At 39.6% G+C, this 26860-nt stretch overlaps 2 protein-coding genes across 13 annotated transcripts in view; one reads left to right on the top strand and one right to left on the bottom strand.

The window, feature by feature from the left end:
- The first annotated feature begins 22 nt into the window (after positions 1-22).
- PDSS1 (decaprenyl diphosphate synthase subunit 1) lies at positions 23-23325 on the top strand. Of its 2 annotated transcripts, XM_051802476.1 has the most exons (11): positions 23-168; positions 1763-1827; positions 2691-2814; positions 3181-3311; positions 10162-10303; positions 11446-11557; positions 11645-11754; positions 18352-18432; positions 18617-18730; positions 22048-22128; positions 22871-23325. In XM_051802476.1, exons 1-11 carry the CDS (start codon positions 55-57, stop codon positions 23009-23011), a joined length of 1215 nt encoding a protein of 404 aa, XP_051658436.1. In that variant the 5' UTR covers positions 23-54; the 3' UTR covers positions 23012-23325. The 2 variants fall into 2 exon arrangements, with proteins under 2 accessions (XP_051658436.1, XP_051658437.1); XM_051802477.1 differs by lacking the exons at positions 23-168; positions 1763-1827; positions 2691-2814; positions 3181-3311 and adding an exon at positions 8518-8634.
- Positions 23326-24249: 924 nt separating this feature from the next.
- Positions 24250-26860, bottom strand: part of ABI1 (abl interactor 1) — a 77354-nt gene continuing 74743 nt past the window's right edge. For all 11 annotated transcript variants that reach the window (XM_051802429.1, XM_051802426.1, XM_051802435.1 and 8 more), the window contains 2 exons: positions 26530-26715; positions 24250-25136 (listed from right to left, as the gene is read on the bottom strand). In XM_051802429.1, coding sequence (XP_051658389.1) covers positions 24961-25136; positions 26530-26715 — 362 coding nt within the window. In that variant the 3' untranslated portion in view covers positions 24250-24960. The remainder of the gene's footprint in view (positions 25137-26529; positions 26716-26860) is intronic.

Consider the following 26860-nt stretch of genomic DNA (forward strand, 5'->3'; position numbering starts at 1 on the left):
CGGGTCGCGGCGGTGCCGAGAGGCGGTGCCGGCGCGGCGGGGCTGGGGGACACCATGGCCTTGCGGTGGTGCTGGTGGTGGCGGCGGTGCGGCGCCTCGTCCCGCCGGGCGCCGCCGCTCGGCTCCGTGCCGCGCCCCGGCCCCCGCGCCCCGCCGGCCCCCAGCGCGGTGAGTGCGGCGGGCGCCGGGAGGTCATGGAATGAATGGGGCAGGGGGCCCGGGCGGGGCGTGGGGCCGGGCCGTCACCCCGCGGCCGCCGCGCCTTCGCCGTTCCGCAGCCTCCCGAGCGGGAAGGGCGAAGGCCCGGAGGCCATTCCCTGCCAGGGGGTCCTTGCTAGGGGCAGGAGCGTGCTCGGTGCAAGGTTAAACACTGGGTTAAGGGTTTTCGGGGCAGCGTTGGTTAGTGTGGTGAACCTCGCAGAGCCTTCTCTAGGTGGGAGCAGGGAAAGCGGTTCTCATTAGTGTGAGATTTTGAACGCGTTTGTGTGTGAGTCGTAGTGGGAGCAGTTCTCTCGCTGCGTTCGTTTACAGCTTCTTCACAAGGCCAGACGGCTGTTCTGACCCGCGGTAAAGGGCTCTCGCTGATGTGTCCAGCATCTTGCATGAGCCAGCCATACAGTGTTAAGCAGCGGTGTAAAGGAGGGAGTCTGTGTGTGCCCTCGTCGAAGGCAGATTAGCAAGAGATCAGCTATTTTTTAACAACAGAACACGGTGAGATGTACGAGAGAGCAACTTACAAAGGTCTCAGCCGTAGGGCTGGACACAAATCACAGCAGTGAGCTGCAGAGTGTTAGGGTTTCTGTACTTCCCTTGTGTCCTTGCATGGCCTTTTTTCATAGGCGAGGATGAAAGGGTGTCCTTGAGCCATTACAGTGCTTTTGTTTCGCTCCCTTTGTCCAAGGAGAGACTTAAATCTACAAACAAGGAGACACTGAGGCCTGAGAAGCAGGTTCTCTAGTCCTAGGTCTTCTTGAGTATTCTTTTGCAGGCTTTTCCGGAGACAGTTTGGTGAACACGTGGATTGCAGTGATTTCAGGCTGGCTCAGCCCAGCACGGCCCCTGAGTCAGCCTGCGTTGGAGGACAGGGCTGGGTCGCCCTGGCCCGACTGCCAGGAGCAGAGCAAAAGCTGTACTCCCTTTCTCAGCTGGACATCATGTACTTGGGACTGTGCCTTCCCTCAGGCTCCTGGGCTATGTCTGCAGGCAGAGATCATTGGAGACATTGCTAGGTTTGGAAGTTAGATTCTGGACATCTAGCAGGGAGATAGGCAGGTGTAGATTACCATAAGCAACAAGCTGAATTGAAATTACTTCAGGGAAAAACAAGGACATGTTCTTCTGTTAGTGTACTGGTTTACTGAAATAGCTCTTGCCCTTTTCTCTGTGCCTTGACTAGTGCAGTCCAGATATATCTGCAAGACAGGGAACACTGGAAAATTACACCTTGCACAAGTGCAAAAGCAAGGTTTCATTAGAGCAGTTTTGGTAATTTAACTGATAAGGCTCCTGGGCTGGTCCTGCAAGGGGAGAAAGTCCAACACTCCTGAGCGGAAGAGTCAGTTTAATGTGTCTGTTGGCACATTCTCTCGTTATCACTCATGTCTCATGTGATATGGAAGGAGATTATGAGACTCCCTTTGATGCAGGGTTGTTAAAATGGAGAAATAGAGTAGTGCTGATGAACAGATACATGTTTTTTATAGTGAATGTTTTCTGTCAGTTTAAAGCTCTAATAAATTAACCCTGGTTTTATTTTGTACAGATGTGTCACTTTACCCAAAGAAGTTCAGCTTTGTCGTTTCCAAAAATATGTAATGTATTTTGGCGGTAAGTTGGAGAGTCATACTGTTATGTAATGGGTAAAGACACAGTTGTTGGGTGAACTGAGTAGTTATACCTGTGAGCTATAAACTTTGCTCACTCTAATACGTAGTTGGATAATTCTGTGTAGACTGTTGCTGTGGTGCTGAGTCTGAATCCAAGTCCTCTGTCCTTGAGAGTAGCAGGCAAAGCAGGTATGCTGCAAGAGAATATACATGGTTCACTTTGGAAAAGGAAATATAATAGGAAACATAAACTTCAACTCCAGGAAACAAAAAAAGTAAATCAGGCGTACGCTTGATGCATACAGGTAGAGCTTCCCCCCTTTCCTGATGAACATTCATAGCATCATCATGCTACATGGAAGTATTGATTTAATTTATAATGTAGCTGGGTGTGCAAATGAGAAAATTTCAAATCCAGTTCAGGAATATTTTTCCAGGAGTTTACAAGAGAGGGAAGAAATTAAGAGAATACTTATATTACGGGAAGATGAAGGCTTTATCTCCAACCATAGGCTATACTACCTGTAGTGTCTTCAAAAGGAGTACATTGAGAGAAATGTAGTTTTATGTGTCTCAGAAGACTTCTGTAATCTGTTAAGGCTGGGGGGGAGGGTGTTCCTGTTTGCCAAAGGCGCTTTGCCAGCTCCTAAAAATTTATGATCACCAATATGTAGCTGTGCTGTGCTTACACCTTACTATCTGGCTGAAAAGAATGTATTGATGCCGTCATCTATTTTAGTCCTTTGGTTACATCTTGTGTGAGGAAAGAGGAGGAGGAGGAAATGCTTTCAAATGTTTCCATTTGAGGAATCAGGGAAAGTTTGCTTTTAACAACACTATTGTCTTAAAAAACACTATCACCAGGTTTCATCACACAAGTACATCCCACTTGTGCAGCTGCAGTAAGACAGTTAGTGATGAAAAATACCAAGACCCTTTTCAACTTGGTAGAAAAGACTTGAAGAATCTCTATGAAGATATTAAAAAGGTAAGGGATTTTGGTGACTATTCTGGGATGTCGCAATGATTGTTTTTAATACCAGCCATCAACTTGGATGACACTTATTGAAAGAATATTATTTATGTTTATGAACAAATGTCTGAAGCTTAAACTGAAGGCAAAAGGAGCATTTCTGATATTTTATAGAACCAGAATGCAATTTTTTTTCTCCTGATTTGCAGTGATGAAATACATTTATGTTTCAGATTGCTCATAGTAATTTTAAAAACAACTTCAGCTTACACTGGGTGGAATGAACGCAGGCAATAACCTTTTACACACATATTGTTTTACTTACACTAAACAGATTGACTTTGTGACTTCTATGCTGAAACGTTCTTGTCCTTTATGTAGGAATTACTTGTTTCTGCAGCAGAACTTAAGGAAATGTGTGATTATTACTTTGATGGGAAAGGAAAGGCTTTTCGACCCATGATTGTGGTGCTAATGGCTCGGGCTTGCAACATTCACCATAATAATTCCAAGTGAGTTGGTCACTTTTAGATTTATTAATCATACTTGAAAGTTATAATTCTTGTGTTTCTAAAAAATATGTCTAGTAACTTTATGAAAATAAAACGCTCCTCAGTAAAACCTGAATTTAAGTTCCATCTTGAAGCTATATTTTTGTAGTTACCAGTGCAAAAGGAACTGCTGGATTTATTACATTTTTCCATGTATAAAATTGTGGACTGCACTTGTAACTGGTAATGGATAAATAATGTTGCCAAATTACGATATTTGTAAGGCTTTTAGTCAGTTCTAGCTTCTTGCATAAATGCTTTATTAGAAACTAAATTAACTTCCTTAAAAGTATTTTCATTTGTAACCATTCCTGTTCCTATTAAGCTCTTGTTACAGGTAAGAACTTTGCTGCGAGAACAGACTCTCATAGGCTTTTTCAGTAATTATGCAGAAAAGCCATTAAGCAATTGATATGATTATATTCAAAGCTGTGAGACGTTCAAAACAGCCAGGAGGGTTTTTTCACCCTCTAGGAGCAAGTTTCTATACTATAATGTAAGATTCTAAGCTTAGAGCTGGTGTAATCCTTATGAGCTTGTCTTTTGAAAGCAGTTTTAACTGAGCAGAACATCGTGCTCGCCTATACTCTCTACCACTCCTTGCTCTGGCTCACAGCAAATGCTTCTCTCCGCACGTTCCTATCAGTTGCTGTGTTTGCATTTTGAGGAAAGACGTTGGCTGGAGTGTTCTCTGCCTTCCAGCTACACTTCCAGTCTTGCCTTGTATAGAATTTCAGATAGCAAATCTTTGGTCCCTTTCCAGAAGTATTTCTAGACTAATTCGTCAGTGTTACAGGGGATTTCTCTGAGCTCTGCTATCAACTTTCCTGTAGTAGTAGTTTAATGCCTTGTTGGACTTGATTACTACCTCAGAGCATGGCATATATTTTGCTGTTTTATGGTACCTCTCCCTGAATACCCCCTCCTATGTGAATATAGTTTCAAAGGAGAAAGCAAAACCTAGTTGGCAGTGTCCTGTCCTATGTGTGCCAATTCCCCTTGTTTTGCAAAACCATTGTCCAGGATTAGTGAACTTTGCTTCAGTTTGATTCTGTTCTCCATTCAGGACTGCTCTATATCATTGTCTTAGAGACAGCAAACGGAATAATGTTGGTTGTGAAACTCCTCAGGGATGTCCTTTGTCACAGCACTGATTGGCTTAATATTTTCGTGAGTGATCTTGACCTGAAAAACAGGAGCATAATGATGGATGGCACTTTCTGATGACAAAACCATTCTTGATGATCAGCCATCCATGCTGAAATGTAAGGAAGCACAATAAACCAAAAATTTCTGCTTGAGCTTGCAGGCTTATGTGTGTCCCATTAGGGCATAACTCCATTGTGGTTTGCAGTCACCTTCTCTATGAAAAATCTTAAAGTTATCCTAGCGTGTGTCAACACTAGTATATCCAGTTCAGCTATGGGAGTGTATAAAACACTTTCTAAAATCACCAGATTCAGTGTCAGATCCCTGTGTTCAGAAGAAGTCCAGCTAGCTTCAGGCATGAACTGCAGAGATAATTAGGGAGAATGAAGACTTGTGGTCTGCAAATATATCAGGAACGGGGTGAAAGAGCTATTAAGACAAAGACTTCTATTGCTAAGAGGATGGAAACTTAGGAGACTTTTAACAGCTGGGGCAGTGAGTTTTTGGAGCATCTTTCTAGTCAGAATAACAGTAAAAAAATAGTTTTATCTCATTCTAGTGTGTAGCATGAGGAGCTTATGAACGAAATTATGCTTGCAATACTGAGAAGGCTGGAACTGATGTCATAGAGCGTGGGAGTTGAAGAGTGAATCAAAGAGAAATAGTGGTAGAAAGACTGAATTTGCCTTTGTGCTCAAAACATATTTGCTGTTTTCTGGCATATGTATATGTGCAAGGACATATTTTTGTCCACGTGTCTCGAAACCATCAAGACCAGTTTTGAGACCTGCCCTATGCCAGTGAGAAAGTGTGATCTCTGAGTTCAAGTGACACGTATGCCTGGGGCAGGTGTTTGCTTTGCAGTAGCCAGCCCTCAGCATAAGTCCTCTGATTTATACGTGCTTGTGTCATTTGGCAGCTTTTGTACATCTGTTGCAGTTCGGTGTTTTAAAAGCCTCCTTGATAATCTGAATGTTCCTTGTATAAACCAGACTGAGTCACTATGTCTGATATGTTGCTTCTAAAATGAAAGTCTGAGTGGGGAGAACAAATGTTTCACCAGAGAAATATAATGAAATCTCAGGGTATTTACCTTCCTCTTCTTTGCCTCTTGCCAATTTCTCTAAGCCTGTGATTGTAATTAAATATCACATATTTAAATATCACATAATTAATATCACATAATTAAATATCACACTTGGTACAAGTCTTCACTGTACTGCTCTTTGGTTCATGCGTGATGACCGATGTTTTTTGAGAGTTGGCTGGGCCATGCCCAAAGAATGTACGTTCATACTGTGGATACCCACTTCCTGTGAGCTAATGAAGTTTTATGGGCATTTTCTTCTCTTTTGCTTTCAACCTTCTCAAAGCAGGCTGTGTTACACCTGCTCTGTATATATATATATATATATATATATATATATACTTCCAGTTCACGCTGATACTGGTTTCATTATTGTTGTTTCTTAAAGTAGCATTGTTTCCAGGTGACGAATTGTTCTTCCAACTTATTAATGTTTGTAAGGAAAATTGTATATGTAGAGAAGGAAACACTGTATTTGTAAGTCTGCTACTCTCTCTGTAGACCCTAGGGGAAAAATACTTGCCTTTCATTCTGCTTCTCACAACACTTTTTTAAGATGTTTTTCCTCTTTCAACTTGTCGTTTCCCTTAAAGTATTTTGTTATTCTTTTCCTCAGTTAATATGATTCTTCTCCCAGACTTGTTTTATTTTGTTGAAGCTTTGGTTCCCACACATGTAGTCAAAGACACTGACTGCAGTATCTGTAGACTTGCAGAGTGAACCAATATCCTGTGCTGTTCATCCCTAGCATTTTTCTTTTTTTTATCCCGCTTCTAGGGTTTGTGTTACTGATGTTGAGCTTCTGCTTCATCTTGCTGCCATGCTGAACTGTCATATAACTTGCTAGACCCAGCATACTTTTGCCTGCTCTTTCATTTGTTGGGGTTATTTTTTTTCTTCTTTTGTGCTATACTTGTATAAAAGGAATACTTTGCTTTGTTTGGCTGTTACAATAAAAGGACTCAGCTTAGTAAGGTTATAGGTCCTGATCTTAGGAGGCAGTGCAGAGAGACCTCTTTGTCTTCACAGAGTCCCACCAGAGTAACTGAGACTTCTCAAGAGAATGGAGTGGAATGCCCAGATATCTCTGCTTACAGGTTAGGTGACATGATCATTTCTGTTGAGATTTGAGGAAGGTGAAGTAATTAGAATACCCTCAGCAAGTTAACTGTTTTTCTAGAGTGAGGTCACTTTATTGTAGTCATAATAAGGAAAATGACAGTTGTAATAAAGAATTATCTGAACTATTATCAAAAATATAAGTGGCTGAAGCACTCAAATTGTTCTGTGTTGGTATGTTGTTTGTTTTCTCTTGAAGTTCTTAGTGCCAGAAGTCCAAGTCCCTTGGGCAGGGGTTTTTTGCTTATTGATAGCAACTAAGCTATGTGTGAGAGTGAGAATTGTTGTAAATAGTTTAAGCTGAGGTCATACAAACCCTCAATTTCACGCATCCACCGACATTTCTTCACATACCTGTGTGCAGAATTTCACAGAATTACCACTTAGCTTGACAGGAGCTAGTGTTTCTGTTTAGAGTGTATTCTCCAAAGGTGTTTGCAAATAAGAGTTTTTATTTCTATTTCTGCAACCAAAATGAGAGAGACAAAAAAGAAAGGACCAAAGAAGTACAGAGACATCTCAAGAGAGAAAATAGGGGGGGAAAAGGAAAGTAAATTCATTAGAATAGTGTGAGAAACATTTCTATGTAATGACCTGGCTAAATTCGATAGAATAATATTTCCTAAAGATATGAGGACCTGCCAGCAACCTTAGTCCTCTTTCACTCCCCCAGATGGTGGTTGTCAGAAGCCTGTACTCTGCTGGTTTTCAGCTGCTGTGCAATTTGCTCCCATACTAACACATACATTATTTGTGCTTCTCCTAGTTTGTAGTACCCTCCATGTCACAGACTGTGTTTCTGTAATGGTTGTTTCAGCCACAGGGGCGTAACAGCAGAAATGTACTTGGAGAAATGTGGTTATAACACAGAAATTTTGCAAGTTCTTTTGCAAGTTCTCTTGCAATTTCCTATATTTAAAGTGGCAAAATATTTACTTACTAGCAAACACATTGTAAAGCTCTTTGTTTCAGTGTGAATACTGGTTTGCATCATTTTGAGTTCCCCCCTCACTGTTTGTGGGGGTTTTGTCTTTTTTGAAGAGGGATATTTGTAGGGAGAGATGTGTTTGGATTTTTTTTAACCTATAAGTTGAGCCTTGGTCTTGTTCAGTGTACATGAAATAAGTCCTGTAATGAAAAACACCTCAAGGTACTGTAAGTCTATAGAACCTTATCACAGAATCAAGCAGGGGAGGTCCTCCTGAAAAACAGAACATGCTCAAGGACTTAAAATTTAATATATTGCATGTGTAAAAAGATAAACTTACAGTTGTACAAAAAAATTGTGTGAGTACGTATCATCTTGGGGTGTCTTTACTTTGAGAATGACCTAAAAATGGCATCTTTCCACTGACTGAGTAAGTGCGGGCCCAGTTATCTATTGACTTGAGTTACTGCCACTTTTTGCTTTTGTCTTGCAGGCAAAGCTGAATGAAAAATGGCAGGGAATGAGAAGGATCCTCTTTCTTGTGTGTTTTCCCCTAAAATAGGCATGCTCTGATTCAGAATTACTCTCACAAGATGCTCGTAGGAAACTATTGCAGATTTTTTTTGCCAGCAACGGAAAGAATCTTGGTTGAGACATTATGGAAATAGTAGTTTAAAAAAAGCTTTCAGATTAAATTATCACATTTGATATAACATTCTGGAAACCAGACACACGAACCATTAGCATTCCTGTGCCATTTTTAGTCATTGTCAGAGATGACATGCACTAAAGTGCAGAACTTTTCAAAACCTGCTTTTGAAATATCTGGTTTTGTACTGTCTTCATACTACTGAAAGATTTTGGTGTGTCGGTTGAGTGTTGCCATTTACTGCTGCTTCCCAGCAGGAAGTCCAGTCTGCTGACATTATTAATGAAAAAGGGAATCCCCAAAAGGAGACCAGTGCATGAAAGAGGCTGGAGACCTTTACAGTTTTTTGAAGGTAAGTTTTCTCCTACTTAGTAAGAATAGTTTATTTTGGAAAACTATTTACACTGAACTAGCATTTGACTAAATTATTACTCCACAGTAAAACTTGCCTTCAAACCACCATGAAGGTTTCCAGCTCTTATTTTCTGTTGTGTAAAAGCCACATTTTCAGAGCCTGGGAGCTGTGCATTCATCCTGCTATTGTTCAGGATGTAAAACTCCCACTGACAGCAATGCAGAATTCTGTGTAGAGGTAGGTGTCAGAATGCAGTGTTATGTCAGCACACTGCAAGATGTTCTTCCATTTTGTGATTAATCACTACATTTTAATAGACATAGGCAGTGCAGGAAGGTTTTAAATTCCCTACAGCTGAGCTGGAATTATTGTCTTTTGTTTCAGTTCTTTTTCTGTTCTGCTGGAAAATAGTGTGATTTTCTGTGTTGTCTGTGTACTAGAAGTAGGGTATCTATATATCAGAAGTAATTTTTTCTTTTGTTGATTTTTTTTGTTATTGGGGTTTTGTTGGTGTTTTGTGTCCATGTGGACTTGTTACAGCTGTGAGACAAAGCTGGCTGGGACAGCCATTTCTGGGATCCTGCATGTAACCCGTGATGAAAAGAGGTAGAAAAAAAGATGGTACAGAACAAGACAGTGGCAGTTGGATACTGGGGTAGATGGTCCTTGGTGAGAGCTAGGTAGGCTCCTTTATGCTAATTTTACCAGTCTTGTTCCCTGGATATTTGCTTCTATGTTGTTCCATTACCTTCTTTTCACTTAGTTTAAAAAATAAAGTAGGTGTGAACTACTGAGAGTTGACTCATCAGTGTTAGATTATCCCAAAGGCTGAATTCCAGTAAGTGTTAGGTAGATGGTGTTTAGGACAGTAAGTGTTAGGTAGCTGGTGTTTACAGTCCTAAAGTGATTGAGGTATAATTCCAGTTAAGTCCTTAGGCTTTTGAAGAACCTCTGAGGTTTTAAGGTAATCAGATAACATAAAGGATAAGATCCATGAGTTATGTCTTTCAGATGTAGAATACAGGTTTCTGTGCCTTCTGATCTCTCCAGCTTGCTGGTTAGTAGAGTTATCTAGCTTTGGAGTTTGTGATGCTGGTTAATAGGTAGAGCAATACAGAGATAAGGAAAACTTTAAACTCATCTACAAAGGTACCTGGCATTCTTTTCTCTGCTGTTTTCCATCTCCTTGAAACCAAGCGTCCTTGATGCTGTGCTATTTATTGCAATCTGGATTTAGAGGGATTAGAGTCAATAACGAAGGAGTTTTGCAGTACTGTTAATGCAGCAAGGTGGAAATAGGCCTTTAATAAGGATGGAAACATCCTACTGCACTTACTGTATTAATGTGATGTTAACTTCTCTTGTCTTCCCAATTCCAGGTTTGAAAATGGGGTTCAGACCACAGAAAAGCTGCGACAGCTGTTTTCAGAAAAACATTTCTTAGTTTTAGTAGGGATTTCTTTTAGTGTATTGCACGATATGTAACTGATTTAATTGTTTGACAGTTCTTGGTTTTTATTTTAGGGAGGTGCAAGCAAGCCAGCGCTCTGTGGCCATAATTGCTGAGATGATCCACACAGCCAGTCTAGTTCATGATGATGTTATTGATGATGCAAATTCTCGCAGAGGAAAAAGGACACTTAATCAAATCTGGGGAGAGAGGAAGGTGAGTTTGCTAATAAGTGCAAGACTTGCCTTTGAATTTCAGCAAAGCACAAACACCTAGAGTTTTGTAAAGTTACTATCCCTAGGTCTTGGGATATGCTGGAAAAAGTATGAAGAGGTGTACATAGTTTGTGGGTGAGACAAATGTGTGTTCCTTTTCTGAACTGTTGAAAACATTAGATAATGAGTGATGGTAGTGTGTAGTGTTGGGCCTGTTCAGCCTCAAGAAGAGATGACTGAGAGGGGACCTCATCAGTGTCTATAAGTATCAGAAGGGAGGGTGTCCAGAGGATGGAGCCAGGCTCTGCTCAGTGGTGCCAAGCAATGGGACAAGAGCCACAGGGCAGAAACATGCACAGGAAGTTCCACCTGAACATGAGGAAGAACTTCTCTACCGTGCAGTGACTGCACACTGGAACAGGTTGCCCAGAGAGGTTGTGAAGTCTCCCTCGCTGGAGAGATTCAGGAACTGTCTGGACACAGTTCTGTGCCACGTGCTCTAGGATGACCCTGCTTGAGCAGGGAGGTTGAACCAGATGACCGTGTAGTCCCTTCTAGCCTGACCCATTCTGTGATTCTTACTGATTTTACATTCCCTATGCCATTCTCTGCAGTGCTATTGGAACACCTTGAACTTGTACCTCATCCTGAACACTGTATATTAGTCTGATCAGTAGTGAAAACAAAAATGTTTTCAGTCAGCAGGAAATTTTTTTTGAGAGTCGTGTTTCTTCATTGCACATTACAGGGAAGGTCTTAATCAGAAAATGCAAGGAAGGAAATACACTGCTGACGCACCAGAACTTACGGCAATTCAGAGTTCACGTGGTGTAGCAGTCACAACAGAATGGTCAAATAGAGAATTAGTGTTCAAAAAAAACTTCATAGGCAAACACATGTTCAGGTATTGCATACAGGGAGGACAGAGCTTATATAGAAAAATACAAACAACACTATAAGATTCAAAAATTATTCTGACTTCAATATTTGGTGATCTTCTGGTTTTTCTGTTACAATGAGATATTTGTGCTTGATGCAGGAAAGTTACGTGATGTGAGTAGATCTGCCAAATAAAGGAAGTTGTATCATCTCTACTAACACTGGAAAAAACTTAAGAGTTTGTTTTGGTTTTTTTATTCTTAGGCTGTTCTAGCTGGTGACTTCATCCTCTCAGCTGCTTCTGTAGCTTTAGCCCGAATTGGAAATACTACTATCGTCTCTGTTCTAACTCAGGTGATTGAAGATCTGGTGCGTGGTAAGGTCTTTTTCTATTTATTCCTCAGGTTTGCTTGCCTAAGCAGTAAACCCATAAATAAAACCACCCATCTGTGCATCTTTTTAGGTGAATTCCTCCAGTTGGGTTCCAAGGAAAACGAGAATGAGAGATTTGCTCACTACCTCGAGAAGACTTTTAAGAAGACTGCGAGTCTTATAGCAAACAGTTGTAAAGCAGTATGTACGTCTGTCTCTTCTCAAGTTAACACACCATACTGTGAGCTTCACAGTTAAACTCCCAGTTATTGCTGTTTTCTCTGGAGACCCTCCAAAGCAAACCCTTTAAATGGTATTCAGCCGGAATGTGAACGGGTTTGAGACTGTGAATATTATCACAATTCAGCTGTGTAGCCTCCAATATTGTTTTGCACTTTTTCTTTTCTTTTCTTTTATTCATACACGGATTTATTGTTATCCTCACTTGACTCAAAATAAGGATCACAGTGGCAGCCTTTAATTTATGAAATTCTCCAACCTTGAGGCAGTAGTTTTCATCTCAGTTGATCATTCTTGAGCCTATAATTTGATTTAAGTCATCTTTGGCATCTGTCCCTACTCATTGGTATTGAGACCTTAAATGATAACAGTGGGAAGAAACAATTAATTGTTTATACTGTAGACCATATTGTGAAAGAACAGAAGCATGTACATGATTTGTCTGTGGGTTTTAATTATCAATTGCTATATCCAATTCTATCTGTAATTCAGTTCTGTTACTTGATTACAAAAAGATCCAACTCAAGATTATGTTCTTATTCAAAAATACATGTTTAGTTTTAGTGCAGAAAATGGAGAAGGTGGGCAGTAATCTTACCCCAAGAGAGTTTTATTTTTTTTAATTAAAGGCAGTAGATTGGTGTATTCTGGTGTATTCCATAGCAAGAGGGAGTTCTAAGAGAATTAGACTAAAAATCTGTGCTAATGTTCATCATCTTGTTTTGTTCTCAGAGAACTGGTACATTTGTGCAACAGACAGCAGTGGAAAATTGCTTGTATCAAAAGGATCACACAGAATGAGAGACATGGATTTTATAGGGAGGGAAAATGTCTTTCATTCTAGTTGGAGGAAAGAAATTAAATCTTTTGGATTGTTCATATTAATGGCAGTATGACCCTGGCAAGAATTTTCTTTGCAAGTCTTCTTTTATATCAGTGGGCACCTGGACTTGTAAAGAGCATCACATTATTCTGCTATCCTAGTAAAAACATATACATGTTTTTCTGTTCACTTTGACAGTCTCTCTAAAATAATCTTTGCAGATAGAAGAAATCACCTTCCCACTGAGTGGATTCTCAGTTTGCTAATTTGAGCTTTTTCCTTTTCCTGACTTGCAAGAGTTAAGGCTTTAAGCACTCCTCTCAAGATAGAGGCTGTAATGCTGGGGGGGTGGTGTTTGGCTGCTTTTCTTCTAGTGGCTGGTCTGAGTTGTTTCATTGCTGAATTGCTGGAATTTTATGTGCTGTAAGATTTGTGTTATAAAGGAAAGCCGAGTGAGAGGACTGTCTTCATGGCAAAACCATACTTACTGCACAGAGCAGTAATGAGCTGTATATGTATGTCTCCATCAGTTTCTTTCTGCATGGATTAGGAGAGGTCCATTGATAGCAGTGAAAAGGGAATTTTTTTTTGTTTGAGATTTGGAGGTTTTTTGGTGTGTTTGGGTTTTGACACATTTTTGTTCAGATGACTTTGACTACTAAGTAAATGGATGGAATCAGAATGGAGATCTGTTTTCTGTAGTGAAAATTATCCAGATCATCAGTTCTAGCTTGAAATTCAGTTAGGGAATCAAGAGTATTCATATTTTGTTTTTAGGGACAAAGCTAAGGAAAGAGATTATTGGTTTTCAGAACATCAGTTACTACCAGGCTAGTGTGCCATTAAAAGCAGTTCAGTTCCTGTTAATGATATGGAAAAACTGATTTGTTGCTGTGCATAAATAAAATAAAAGTATTAACTGGAAAGAAGATGTCAAACAAGTTCAGATGGCATCTTAGCATTCTACATTCTTAGAGACGGAAGAGTAGAGTATTCCTGGAAGAATGTCTAAGCAAGATTATAGAGTCTGTCAACACCAGTCTAGTTCACTGTATTAGATACCTTCTGCACTGCCAAAGCATTACTGCGTTTAAATCAAAGTCCTTTAAGTTAGCAAAATACTTTTTTTATAGACAGAATAGTCTGTTCAAGATGTTAGAGCCATCCCAGTCTCCAGTTTATTTCTGCATGGCAGAACGTTACAAAGTTTCAGTCAAAGTAATAAATTGCAAAAGGAAATGGTGGCAGATGGCCCAGACGGTCATTGAAGCCTTAGTTACTGAAAGGCATTTTTCAAAGAAACACGAGAGGTGACTTTGGTTCAAGAATTCAGAAACAATAAAGCTGAAGTGGAATTTCTGTTTAGTCATCAGGCAAGCTGGAGATGGCAAAATAACTTAAGCAGGTTCTCTTTCTTTTTTTACCCTGCTATAATGTGAATTCCTAAGGCCGTTTATATTTTGCACAGCATACTTTCAGAAGAGGGATTAAATCATGCTTGCTTTGAGATAAGTGGAAAGTTGCACTTGACATTCTTGATTTCTGTATTAGGAGAAAGCATGCAGCCTCCTTGTGTGAGGCAAGGCTGTGTGTGGAAGGTCTGCCTTAGGGACCGAAGAAAACAAATAGTCTGCAGCTCTGGATCTACCTGTGAGCTCCTGCTGTAACTAGTTCATCGTTTAGTGTGTGCACAGGGCTCCATTAGAAAACCTACAACAGCGTGGAACTGATGTCTAAGAAAATAAGACCTCTGATCCCCACCAGCAGAATTGGTCCCCCTAGCCCAGTTAAGCACACAGACTGCAATAATGGCCAATGACAGATGTAGGGTAATAGCATCAGTAGTATCAGATATTACAGTCAGCCAGTAAATTTCCTTATTATTTAAAATACAGTCAGTCCTTTGGGGATATTTCTTCTTTATAATTTTTGCTATGAAAAAGATTAGAATAAATGTCTCACAGATATCCAGGTAATCTTCATTTCTGTAAAGGTACAATTCTTCATAAACAGGTATTTGGTTAGCATGTTAAAATGTTAGTTACTTGAGAAAAGGTCGAATGCATGAAAATGCAGGTTCAGGACAAGATAGTTGTCTGCAGTGTGTGGGGGTTTCTGCTGGGTAGTCATCTCCCTCTCCCAGGAGGCCCTCACCACCCCCTTGGTAGGAGCAGTTACGAGAAGGGATTTGAAGATCCTGGAGGAAGTAAGGATGTGCCCGCAGCAGGGAGGGACAGCATGGCCAGCACATCCAGGGCAGGCAGGGACTGTTCTCTGTCCAGCATGTGTGAGACCACAGGGCTGGGCTCCCTCTTCCAGGACAGTCATGGACACTGTGGAGTGAGTTCAGTGAAGGGCCACCGTGATGGCAGGGACTGGAGCAGATGATATGCCAAGAGCTGGTTTTAGTCTGGAGCAGAGAAGGCAAAGGGGGAATCCTCCAGCCTTGTAATTGGAGGGCACAGAGAGGATGGAGAGATGTGCAGTGAAAGGACAAGTTCATGGAAAAATTCAGTCGGCTCTTAGGAAAAATTTCTCCATGAGGTTGGTCAAACACTGCAACAGGTCGCCCAGACAGAGTGTGGGATTTTTCATCCTTGGAGTTGCTCAGAAGTCAACTGGGCACAGCCCTGAGAAACCTGATCTAACTGTGAAGTAGAGTGCTTTGAGCAGACGACTGGACCAAATAACTTTCAGAGCTCCCCTCCAGCCTAAACTATTCTGTGATTCTACTGGAAAGAAGGAACAGCTCTCCTGTCTAGAAGAACAGCAGTGGATGAGCCATGAATGAGAAGGCAGGAACCTGACTGCTTCTAGTGATGGGCACAGAGGAGAAAGTCTCGAAAAGGGGAAGATTTTAGAGCCTTTTCCTTTTCAGAAATCTAGGAGTGCAAGAACAAACATCTCTTGTACTGTTTATACAAACATATCCTGGCACAGCAGCAGGTTTTCCTCCGTGACCTGCAGGGCACTGGTAGAAATGTGCAAGTGCTTTCAACACCAGCTGCCATATTGTCACATATTAAATATCAGAGCAGGACCTATCTACCCAGAGCTGATTATATATTTTACAGATGTAAAATTTAGTAAAGAGGCAAGATTGATTCACAGTCTCTCATATAACATACTAGAAACAACTTTTTATTGCAAAAAGTGTGTTTGAAATAATACTGAGCAGATTTGACTTGCTTTATTGAATTTAGAGAACATTTCTAAAGAATTTGTTCCACCTGGTATTAGGATTTTTCATCATGATTTAGTGGAGGACAGGTCTGAATTCTTACAAGATTAAATTTGTCATCAACAAGTCATATCTATTGGGGAGCTACAGAATGTTTTTAAGGGATGAGCTTTATAATTTAAACATGTCATTGCATTGACTTGGTTACCCTGATTTGTATTTGCAAATGCATGCTATTATCCCAGTATGGCTTCAGTTAAACTTCATCTGGGATTGACAAGCTGCCTGGCTGCATCCTGGTGAGTGTCCAGGTGGGGGCAATAATCTACAAGAGCATTTTGAGAAATTGCATCCTGAAGGAACTCCCTGGTAGACATGACCCAGCCATGTTGCAGGTTTATGGTCATGATTAGAGGGTTGCTCACTTGAGGATGACTGGCAAATCAATCTCCTGGATTTTGTCTTTCTGTTTGTCCTTCTTTTTGTATATGAACAAGAAATGTTCATAACCTGAACAGGAGCTATGGCAGTCTTCTCTTGCAAAGATGCAAGAGTTAATTGTGCATTGATGAATATTTCTTGTGTTATATTTTGTATCTAAGAGTTGTTTTTTGCATGTACATACACTGACAGGATTCTTTGTATAGGTGATATCTGTGTCCCTTGAAAACTGTCCACCAACAGGAGTAGCTCTGTTCTTCCTGAGCTTTCAAATTAAATGAGGAAGCTCCTCTCTTTACACGGCACTTCCTCTCCGCCTCTGCCAACTAGTGCCCCTTCTGATCCTTTGCCATTCATTCACCAGGATTTTGTTCTACTGAAATCCATATTTTACTCCTCCACATGAGATGAAATGTGGTGGTAGGTAAAGATTTTATTGAAACAGGGTAGATGCAGTCCCCCTGCCTTGTGGATATTATGTGATTTATATTCCAGAAGCAACCAGAAGTTTGCTAGGCATGGTACAGCAGTATATGTTAGATCTCTGGGGCAAATACCACTGTTTAAGAGACAAGTACCAAAAGGAGGATAAAAGGGCAAAATATTCTAGTTTGATAGTCTCTAGCAACATCTATTTAAATATCTCATATTTGCAGTTCACTCTGTTTAATAGCCTTCAGGATTTTGTATGATTATTAGACATAAGTAGTACTGTTTTCCTGCTATACTGTCCTCCTCTTTTAAATAAAATTGGGAAATGTGAGATGCTGTTAATGCCTTAGGCATCCAGATTCCTCTGGGTTTTAGTTATTATCCATGGATGCAGGTTATGAGTGGGAGGTGTTCTGATGCTCAGTTATGAAGTGCACTGATGCATGAAATAATCTCTAATCTTGTGCCATCACATTTATTAGAATATAATGTTGTTTCTTATTTCCCTCTTCATGTTCACCTTCTAAGCTACTACTAGACTTCCTTCTAATTTGGGGTGGGGTTGGGTTTTTTTTATGATCTTTTTTTTACATAGTCTTAAAGAGGAATTTAAATATATTTTGGTTATATATATATATATATGTGTGTATATATATGTATATATATGTATAGTGTGGCTTTCCCAGCATATATTTTTAGTCTTACGTTAAGTAAAATGTATTTTCACTCCTTTCATTAGTCACAGCAGATTTGGAATGCCTGCAATAAACCAGGATGGATTTTTGCCCCCTGTTCCTAATTGCTTTATTGAAGGATGAAACAAATCTGAGTATTTAAATATAACCAACTTGATTTTGTGAAGTGTATACTCAATGCTTAAATGCAAAAGCATAAGTGGCCTTACTTTGAGGCAAGATATTAATTCTCAAACCTTAATTTATGTCCCGTATTTTAGTTTTGTGGAATTTATTCAGTTTATTTCTGTCTCTCAGATAGTTGATTTCTTTATCTGTACTCAATTAAAATGTTTCGTTTGTCTCAGTTTAGTGATACTTTTGCCAGCTTGGTATGCTGTCTTTTCTTTCCACTAATTATCCCTCAGTACCTTTGCCTGCAAACTAATTAACTCATCTTCCTGAGCAAGTCAGTTACAGTTAACATCACCTTGAAAATAATCTTCCTTATCTCAACTGCCCCTGTACTAGGTTCAACATGTCCAGCTTTGTGATCTTTTATGAGACATGTAATGTCCATTTATCTGTTGTCTGACCTCCAATTGTCCCCTAGCTGATTTATGTATGTAATAAATTTAATTTCCCTGTCACTGGACTGTGTACAACCACTAGCCTGCATGTGCAGTGCATCCACATCTCCTCTCTTTATCCCTGCATTATAATTTTTAAGTATAATAAATATTTAATAAAGCTAATCTCTTTCCAGACCAGACTTGAATATAGTTTTAATATCACACTGCTTTTCAGCCTTGTTTTCTAGTAAGCTTGGTTCATTGTGTGTCTCCATGAACAGAGATAAGCAAGAATGTGCCCCTGAGTCAGCTTTTTTTTTTTTTCCTTTCCCAGATCCCTCCTGCCTGTGCTGGCTATGTCACACCTATGGTGAGGGACTAAAAGTGCATGCTAACTAAAGCTTTCTATTTACTTGGGTTTTTTTGTCTTTTCAGGTTTCAATACTAGGCTGCCCTGATCCCAAAGTTCATGAGATTGCGTATCAGTATGGAAAAAATGTTGGCATAGCTTTTCAGGTAGTGCTTTTATTGAACTAAAAGGAATCTAAAGTCTAAAATTCTCCAAACTGCTTTAGAAATCAAAGTGGGCTGTCTTAATCCTTTCTGCAAATCTTCTCTTTAACAAGTATTATTCTGTATTTAGTTCCCATTTTTAAAAAGGAAGTTTCTAAATAATCCTTATATTTATTTTTTTTCCCAGCTAATAGATGACGTGCTGGATTTTACATCATGTGCCGACCGTCTGGGGAAACCAACAGCAGCAGATCTCAAGCTTGGATTGGCCACAGGCCCCGTCTTGTTTGCTTGTCGACAGGTAAGTCAACAGGTATCTGCTTCCTCAAAACAGAAAGTGTAAACTGCTCCTCACAGCACACACCCAGGTCCAGCTCAAACACATCAAGGCTACAGCATCCGCATTAAGCGGGGCCTGGGCCCGTGTGAAAAATCTGTGCATTCAGGATCAGATGGATTCTGTGTGCACACATGTTCTGACAGACTGAGAATCACCTTCCTGCACAGCTCCTCTTTCTATTAGGCCCTTGCAGGTACTCACAGAGTATCTGCATGTTTTATTTAGGTTATTCCTAAGTAGCTTCTTGCTCATGTTCTCTCCTGAGACATCTTGTTCTTCCCAGGCTTGACTGTGTATGTAGGCTTTTTTGCCGGGTTCTGGGCTTTGTATCCATCCTGGGGCCAAGAACTGAAATCCCTGCCTAGCTTTTAGGTGGGTACCTCTATTTACTGGATTTGATATCTTCATCTCTTTGTCTTCAAGTATTATCCAGTTACAAATGTGGGGAGCTTTCCCTTCTGAAGGCTGGATAAGAGAAGGAGTGTCATAAATAAAACAAGTTTAAAATGGGTCAAGATTTTTAGTGCCTTAAAAATTATTTGGAGTTCAAGGAAAACAGGAGTGCAAGCAGCACCAAAAGAAACATTAAAATTGGTGCTAATCCATAAATGGGGAAGAAACTGGTTTAATGTGCCTTGCTCAAGTTTCTGGTTCACCAGAGGAAAGAAGATTTGAGACTTAAAAAGTGGTCCCTCCTACCAAACTTCACAGCATCATACAAAAACTGGCACATCTAATTCCAGCAGAGCTCTAGTCTATGATCTCTCAGTGGAACTGCTGAGAGCTTGACATGGGAAAAGTTTTAAATCATTTAAAAAAAAACACAAACCCTCAACAACTTTGACATTTACTTCCCCCTCTTTCTTAAAAGAGCCTGGAGTGGGGCGAGGTGGAACATAAGAACGTGTTTGCTTCCTTATACCTAGGGCATTTACAAAGATCCATAACTCAGAAAAGACAGGAAAGCACAGAGTATGGGCCAGTTAACAATGCAGACGAATGCACATTGAGAACAATTTTCTCCATATTCTCAGTCCCTCCCCACGTAATCATCTGGGGGTTTCACAAGCATGTTCTTGAATCATTATTTCAGAACTGTTAGTCATCAGCAACTGGAGTCATCTAAAGAACAGTGAGAGACTCAAGCAGAGAAAGAGGATGCAATTGTGAATCAGTTTGGTTTTGTGTGTGCTAAAGTTACAGAGAGAAACAACATACTGCAAATACTCTTGATTTTGGCAGAGAATGGGTGACACTGATTGTCTTGTGGGTGTTGAATATTCCAATTTTTTAATTTAAAACTATTATTAATTTGTTTGGGTTTTCTGTCTCTGACTTTCAAATTCACCTATCTTTTAATTAGCTTTATAAGATAAATTAGTTCATAATATAAAAATAGAAGAAAAGAAAATCTGTCAGTTCTGTTTTAAAATCTTGCTCTTTGTAGGTCAATTTTAAATGTTTTTTTCTCATATTTTTGATAGATGGGAAGCATATATTTTTGCATTGAAAGATAACTCGACCATCTTACAAAGTTTTCCACATTAACTTAATTTTCTCTGCTGAAAATTTTTTGCTGTTTTCAAGAAACTGGAAGAACAGCACTACAGACTTAACAGATATATAAACAAGGCATAAGTGCTAAAAAAACGTGGAGCTTTAACAGACACTTGTCTTTGCTGCTTCTGAAAGATGTTTCATCTATTTGTATCTGGAAATAAAAATTCCTGAGCCAGGACTTGAAGACAGTCCAAAATGTAATTGTTAATTATAGGCTGTCTTTTCTCTTCAAATTAATATTACTACTATCCTGCAGACCCCTTCATATAGCTGGTTATCCCCGAGTTGTCTTCTGAAAAACATTCTTTAGTTTTTAACATGCTCTGGATCTTTAGTGACAGCTGCCTTTTCTTCTCATTCTCTCCCCTCCCTCTGAAATACATCTTTGTGCATTAGAGTATTAAGGAGAGGCCTTTACAGAAAATAAAAATGTTTAGCTTGATGTGATACCTATTTATTCAGTATTTAAAGTTAGTTCACTCGGTTAAAAAAACCCCCACCCCATTTATTTCTTAATGAAATACACTAGTATATGCTAATTCTAAAGCCCTTCTTAAACTAGTACAGCTGAAGAATGAGGGTTTATTTTTATTATAAGCATTCCTGTCCAGTGCTTATACACTGTCTGCTAAATCTGCAGAGTGGCTAATAACAGCTTTGCCTTATAGGTTTGGAGATTTTCTTATCCTTTAGTGCTTAAATATAAAAAGTGATCCTGTATACATGTATGAGTCACCAATAAACTTCTAAATGCATCTCCAAGAAGACTTCATATGAGTAGTAAGGAAATGTAACAACATTTAGGGATGCTGCGTTTCTACCCGAACAAGGTTGTGGAGCTGCAGCTTCAGGACCAAAGGTGTGCTGGGAAAGTGGATTGTTGTTTACAAGTGTACGGCAATAAAATCATCTTTCTTTGACTCTAATCCTTTCAAACAAGATGAACCAAGACCTCTTTCCTTTAAAAAGAATTTTTCTGCAGAGTAGGTGCCTTGAATTGTGACCTTAGTTTTAGTAAGCACCAGGTTTTTCTGTTTCTAGGCTATCTGAAGAAAGAGCCTGCGTGTTTAGATAAGTAATGCGATTTTCTCACACAACTGACTTGAGTTACCTACTTGATTTGTAGGGAATTGAGCATGAACTGCTAACTACAAATGCTGTGTGACTGAAAACAAAATACCTTATAGTTGCCATTTCTTTCTTATTAAAAAAAAAAATCAGTCCTGAGCTTTCCACAGGGCAGAGCCTGTGTATATAAAATACCAGCACAATAGAAACTATAAGTGGATATAACAGCTAAACAACAAACCTCTTTTGTTCACTGTTGTACATGGGGGGGGAAGAGGTGCTTCTTTGAGCTGTGCCAACACTAAGCATCATTTGTGATAAAAAAATACCTGAAGCAGATTATACTCCAGGGAGTAGCCACATCAGAAATTACCACAGTAGATTATCTGCTCAACATGATGAAATGGCAGATGCTACCTTTTGCTACCAACTGGCTACAGCCAGCAGAGCCAGACAGTTTAAGTTTAAATGCTTGGGCTGTGCTGTACTACAGTCCTATGCAGACTGCAAGTATGAACCTAAAGCTATACCCGTAATAACAAGAGTGGCAGGGGAAGAGGTCTGTACTTTGGTGTCGTTTTGACCTTAGCATGGCAGGCAGCTACATGGAAAACAAAAGCAGTACAAAAACCTTCTCCCTTTGTGCTTAGTTTCCAGAAATGAATGCTATGATAATGAGGAGATTCAGTAGGCCAGGAGATGTTGAACGTGCTTGGAAATATGTGTTGCAGGTAAGACTGATACCAAATATTTCTGCTTTCCCTACTGAAGTTGGTCTGAAATTCATTGTCTCCGAAGTAAAATAGCAGGGGTGTGTTGTCATATATCTGCTAAGTAGCATGCAATGTACAGTGCCAAGTTAGAACTCTTCAGCTGTCTTACTGGCACAGTGTTTTAGAAGAAATGATAGGTACTGAAGAGCTTTTTTTTCTTTTTTTCCCTCCCATAGCATAAAATCCACATAATAAAAGTAAAAAGCTCATGCATGAACTCAGTTCCTTCAGCTGAGGAGTAGCTGTATCCAACAACTGGTGTAAGTGGCACATCATTACCAGTCAGTCTTGTAACTGCAGTGCACACCCCATGAGTTTTAATTGATGCTAGTCTGAAAAGACTGAATAATGGTCTGTGCAAAATTAATACCTATTTTTCCAGAATAGCACATTTTTTTGCACATCCCTACTTAGGGCAGGAGGGGAGGGGTTAAACCATTAGTTTCTAATATATTATTAATACCAGTGCTGTTTTTTAAGTATACTTAAATTTAGCATGGATGTTTTAGTATTTTGACCCTTTGGGGAAGGTATGTAGGATTCCATGAATACAGAACGAATCCTCTTCCTTTCCCCTGCACAATATAATTAAGCGTTCAGGGTACTGACTGACCTTACAACCCCTGTACAGTGGGAGAGACAAAAGGCAGGAGAGAGGCTGATCACTTACCCATTTCCTCTCACTGTCTTTCCCCCTCAGAGTGATGGTGTGCAGCAGACAACCTACCTCGCCCAGCGCTACTGCCACGCGGCCACGCGAGAGATCCGCAAACTGCGGCCGTCCCCCGAGAGGGAAGCCCTCGTCCACCTGACAGAAATGGTTCTCATGCGAGACAAGTGAGACAACTCCTTCCACTCATCCTGGCAGCTACTTACCAGACTGTGCCTACATTTATTTCAAAAGTTATTTGCTTCCAACACAGGCTACCAAAAATTATTTTTTTAAAAAAACCTTTTTTTTTTTTTTTTTTTTTAAAAAAACAAAGGTTTAAAGTGTTTTACTGCAGGAAGCAATGCAATTCGGAGCAAATCAAACTGTGCTGTACAATTGTTTTAGTGGGGGGCTGTTGATTGTGGGGGATGGGGAAGATGTTTACATGTCGATGCACAAAGGCCACAATGAGAATAAATATAAATCAGTGTATGAGAACTGAAGTTGTTCCAAATTTCACTTGTTTACACTAATAAACAGAGCATGCATGCACAGGGGCTGGTAAACTCCTGTGAAGAGAGATGGTTTGAACGCTTCCCTGGCTGTTTAACAACAGAAGCAACTGGAATTGTACATATGACACCAGTTTACTATAAAAGACTATATGTAGATTTTAATTGGTTATATACATCAGTGAGTTCCAGTTTGTAATGAAATACAGGTACACTGTTGGTGGCTACTTGCTAGCAGTTAACAAGATGCAAAATTTGAGAATGCTGCAGTTCAGATAATGAAAGGCTCAGTATTTCTAACTCACACTAAAACTAAATGATTCACCAGCCAGTCAAACCTGCAACTCCATCCCCTTCCACCGCTCGTTTATAGAGTATATTCAGTACCCTTCTAGAAGCCTGCTTTGAAGTCCCAGACACATTCCTCTCACAGTAATTATCCAGTACTACCACATTCCTTTTCAGGTTATTTCAGCCACAGAATTTGTAGAACAGGGAGGCACACAATCTCTATCTCTGCCTGTGATGTCTTAACACAATGGCCAAGTTCCTGTTGTGTGTGTTCCCCCTGGGTGCTCTCTGGAGGACACTTCGCTGTCTCTTCTCAGCAGGGCACATCACCAAGCCACACAGAGTTTCCTCAGATGGTGTCCAAGTTTTACTGCATCTAGCTAACTAGATTAAATCAAGAATCCTTGCTATAATTAAATGTTGGAAGAAAAGAACCTTTAAGAGTATGTGTAAGTGTGTCATTCAGGGTTTCAGATCTAATTTATTTTCCCTCTGTCAGTGATAAATTCATGTTACAAACATTTGCTTTTCAGTACATTGCCTGGGATAACACAGCCATGATTTTGCTACCTTAGTATTCTAGCCTTCTTTGCCAAGCCAACCAACAAAGTAATGGACAAGACCTTTGGTTCACTTATATATTTATGAATGGAAAAAGTCATAATGTAAATTTACTCATTAAAAAAACTTGGGTACAAATTACACATACATAAGACCACCCATTTTTTGATTCACATGGACACCTTAGACCCAAACAACTCATTGTAATAGACTTTAGTGAGAATACTCCAGGTAAAGATTACAACAATTGGAAGCATCTTGGATTTTTAAAAAAGTATATTTCAATACATAAGTTTGTATGCATGCTTTAAACAAATATAGTTCAAGAATGAGCAAAGAGTCTAAACAAAAAGTAATATGACCAGCACTAACATTAAACTTCTCATCCAGATTTTAATATGTTAGTCTAACGTAGTGTTAGTTACCATGCTGTACTGAAAAATGTAATGGCACAATCTGATCATGGTTCATTAAATATTATACCCTACTTCCCCATAATATTTAGGCTGGTCATAAAATTAACAATGCATAAGTAAATAAGTATAACCAGTTATAGACAGTTGTTTGTTTTACAAATTGCCATCAGGTAAGACATACTGTCCCCAGAGACTCAGAGATGGACATTCAATCATACCATTAAAACAGTATGGCCTGAAGAAATGGGCACAATTTTTTTGAAAGTATATTAAGACAATCCTGTTAGCTTTTAGTTACCCCTTGTAAATAATCATGGTATGACTGAATACAAGACCAAACTTTGAAAAGCAAAGGATTTTAATCGGCATAGTGCATGATTGATTCAACGTAATTCCCAGGAAACAAGCCAGTTACTCGATTGCAAACTCCTTCATACCAGCCGTCATCGTTCTTCTTTATCACATAAATGATTGCACCCTCCATAAATGACAGCTCATCGTCTTTGTCCTTTGTATAGTCATATATAGCAACAACTGTGGATTGGAAAGGGACACGTTTAGCATTTTATTAATAGCACCAGTATTAAAAAACAATTGTACTTCAAAAAATATTAAAAGACTAGTTTGCTATCCTGGGATTTTCCATAATGAATCCACATGCTTTCCCTGTGGAACATTTAAGTCCAGAAAATGAAATTTTACTTCCTTGCAACATTAGCTACCAATAAGAAGTGGGTGGTGACTACACTGAACGCTCAGTTAAGCTGCTGACAGAGAGGTACATCTGACTGCAACACAGTAAAGCAGTGCATATGGACACTTAAAGCTGAAGTATGAAATAACTGACTCCTTAAGTGTGGCAGCCATTTCTGGTCTGATTACCTCAAAATAATTTTATTTTTTTTTAAATAATTTCACTAGGGCCCCTGGAGCTATATATACATATATATATATATATATATACATATAAATATACACACACACACACACTGTATTCAGTGTGGAATCTACACATCACTGTGTTAAGCTACTCCAAAAAATGGATGGTCTTTCCTACAGAGCTTCTGTATGATAGGAAGTTCTGGTATCAATTTTCAAGAAGCTGCAATGTGTGCAAGTAGAAACGTTACTGTAGGAGAAAGCAGAAGCAAATTTGCAGCAACATCCGCTGTTTTTCAGTACGTGCTTGGTGAATACTCTTACCAATCTCCAACTCACCGTGTGCCACTAACAAAGCAGAGATCACCTTAAGGAAAGTAAGTCTTGCCACCAACAATAGTGGAGTTAAAAACTACCACTATGAATATACAGAGTTAGACATCATAGCCTTACCATTCAAAACAGTTAACACGGATTTATGCAGTTGATCAGCTTTAGGAATTCCAAGAATCTACTACTTTACACCTATATATATTCTCAGAAATCTGATGTCTTAGGCAGGAAATCAGCATCTCTATTATTCATGGGAAGAGACATTTACTACATTAGTTTGTAGTTTGCTGATGGGGGAGTCACTGATAAATTTCCTCAACACATTTTATAGCTATCTAGTTCAGTGCAATAAATACAGCTCAATTTCTGACCTTTTTGCAACAGTTTCTAGATGACTGCCTAGCAATCCTGAGGAAGCTAAAGACACAGTCCAGAAAAGATGAAAGCCATACAATTTACATCTGCATCTCATAAAGAAGCTTTTTGGTTTTCATCTGTCCCAGAATGCTTGACGGTATTTTATAATTTGTACAAGAAAGGATTGTATCTTATAACATTAGGTGTAGCCACAAATAAACTAAGGACAGCATGGATCGAGTTCTGACTTAGGAAGGACAATGATTGTTCTCATCAGACCCACATTAAGTCCTTCATTCCCTTCAGATACCATTAATCCTCTGATATTGCACTAACGCAGCTGTAATGCCTCTCTTACCTTTCTCTATATAGTTTTTAGGTGCCCAAGCAGGATCTCCATCTGCATAGGGATCGCTGTACTGCACAACAGCAGCCTCCTCATCCTCATAATCCACGGGAGGTGGGGGTGGAGGAGGAGGAGAGTCATCAAACATCGGCATCTCATCGGGGGGTGGAGGTGGGGGAGGAGTCGGGCTATCAGCAACTAGAAACGTTTGGAGATTATTTTTTTTTCTTAAATCAAAAACAGTATGGAGATGCAAACAAACCTGAGGCTGTACACTGTAAATAAAAGGGGTGGGGGGACAACACACATAGCATGCACTATAATTCCATGCACTGATTAGAAA

This window comes from Manacus candei, unplaced genomic scaffold (assembly GCF_025592945.1).
Source record: "Manacus candei isolate 608988 ecotype Guabito, Panama unplaced genomic scaffold, ASM2559294v1 h1tg000056l, whole genome shotgun sequence".
NCBI classification, from domain to species: Eukaryota; Metazoa; Chordata; class Aves; order Passeriformes; family Pipridae; genus Manacus; species Manacus candei.

Coding starts and splice junctions, on each gene's coding strand:
- PDSS1 (XM_051802476.1), top strand. CDS start 55: ATGGCCTTGCGGTGGTGCTGGTGGTGGCGGCGGTGCGGCGCCTCGTCC. Junction 1,828..2,690: donor ATATGTAATGTATTTTGGCG/GTAAGTTGGAGA, acceptor CACTATCACCAG/GTTTCATCACACAAGTACAT. Junction 10,304..11,445: donor AAATCTGGGGAGAGAGGAAG/GTGAGTTTGCTA, acceptor TTTTATTCTTAG/GCTGTTCTAGCTGGTGACTT.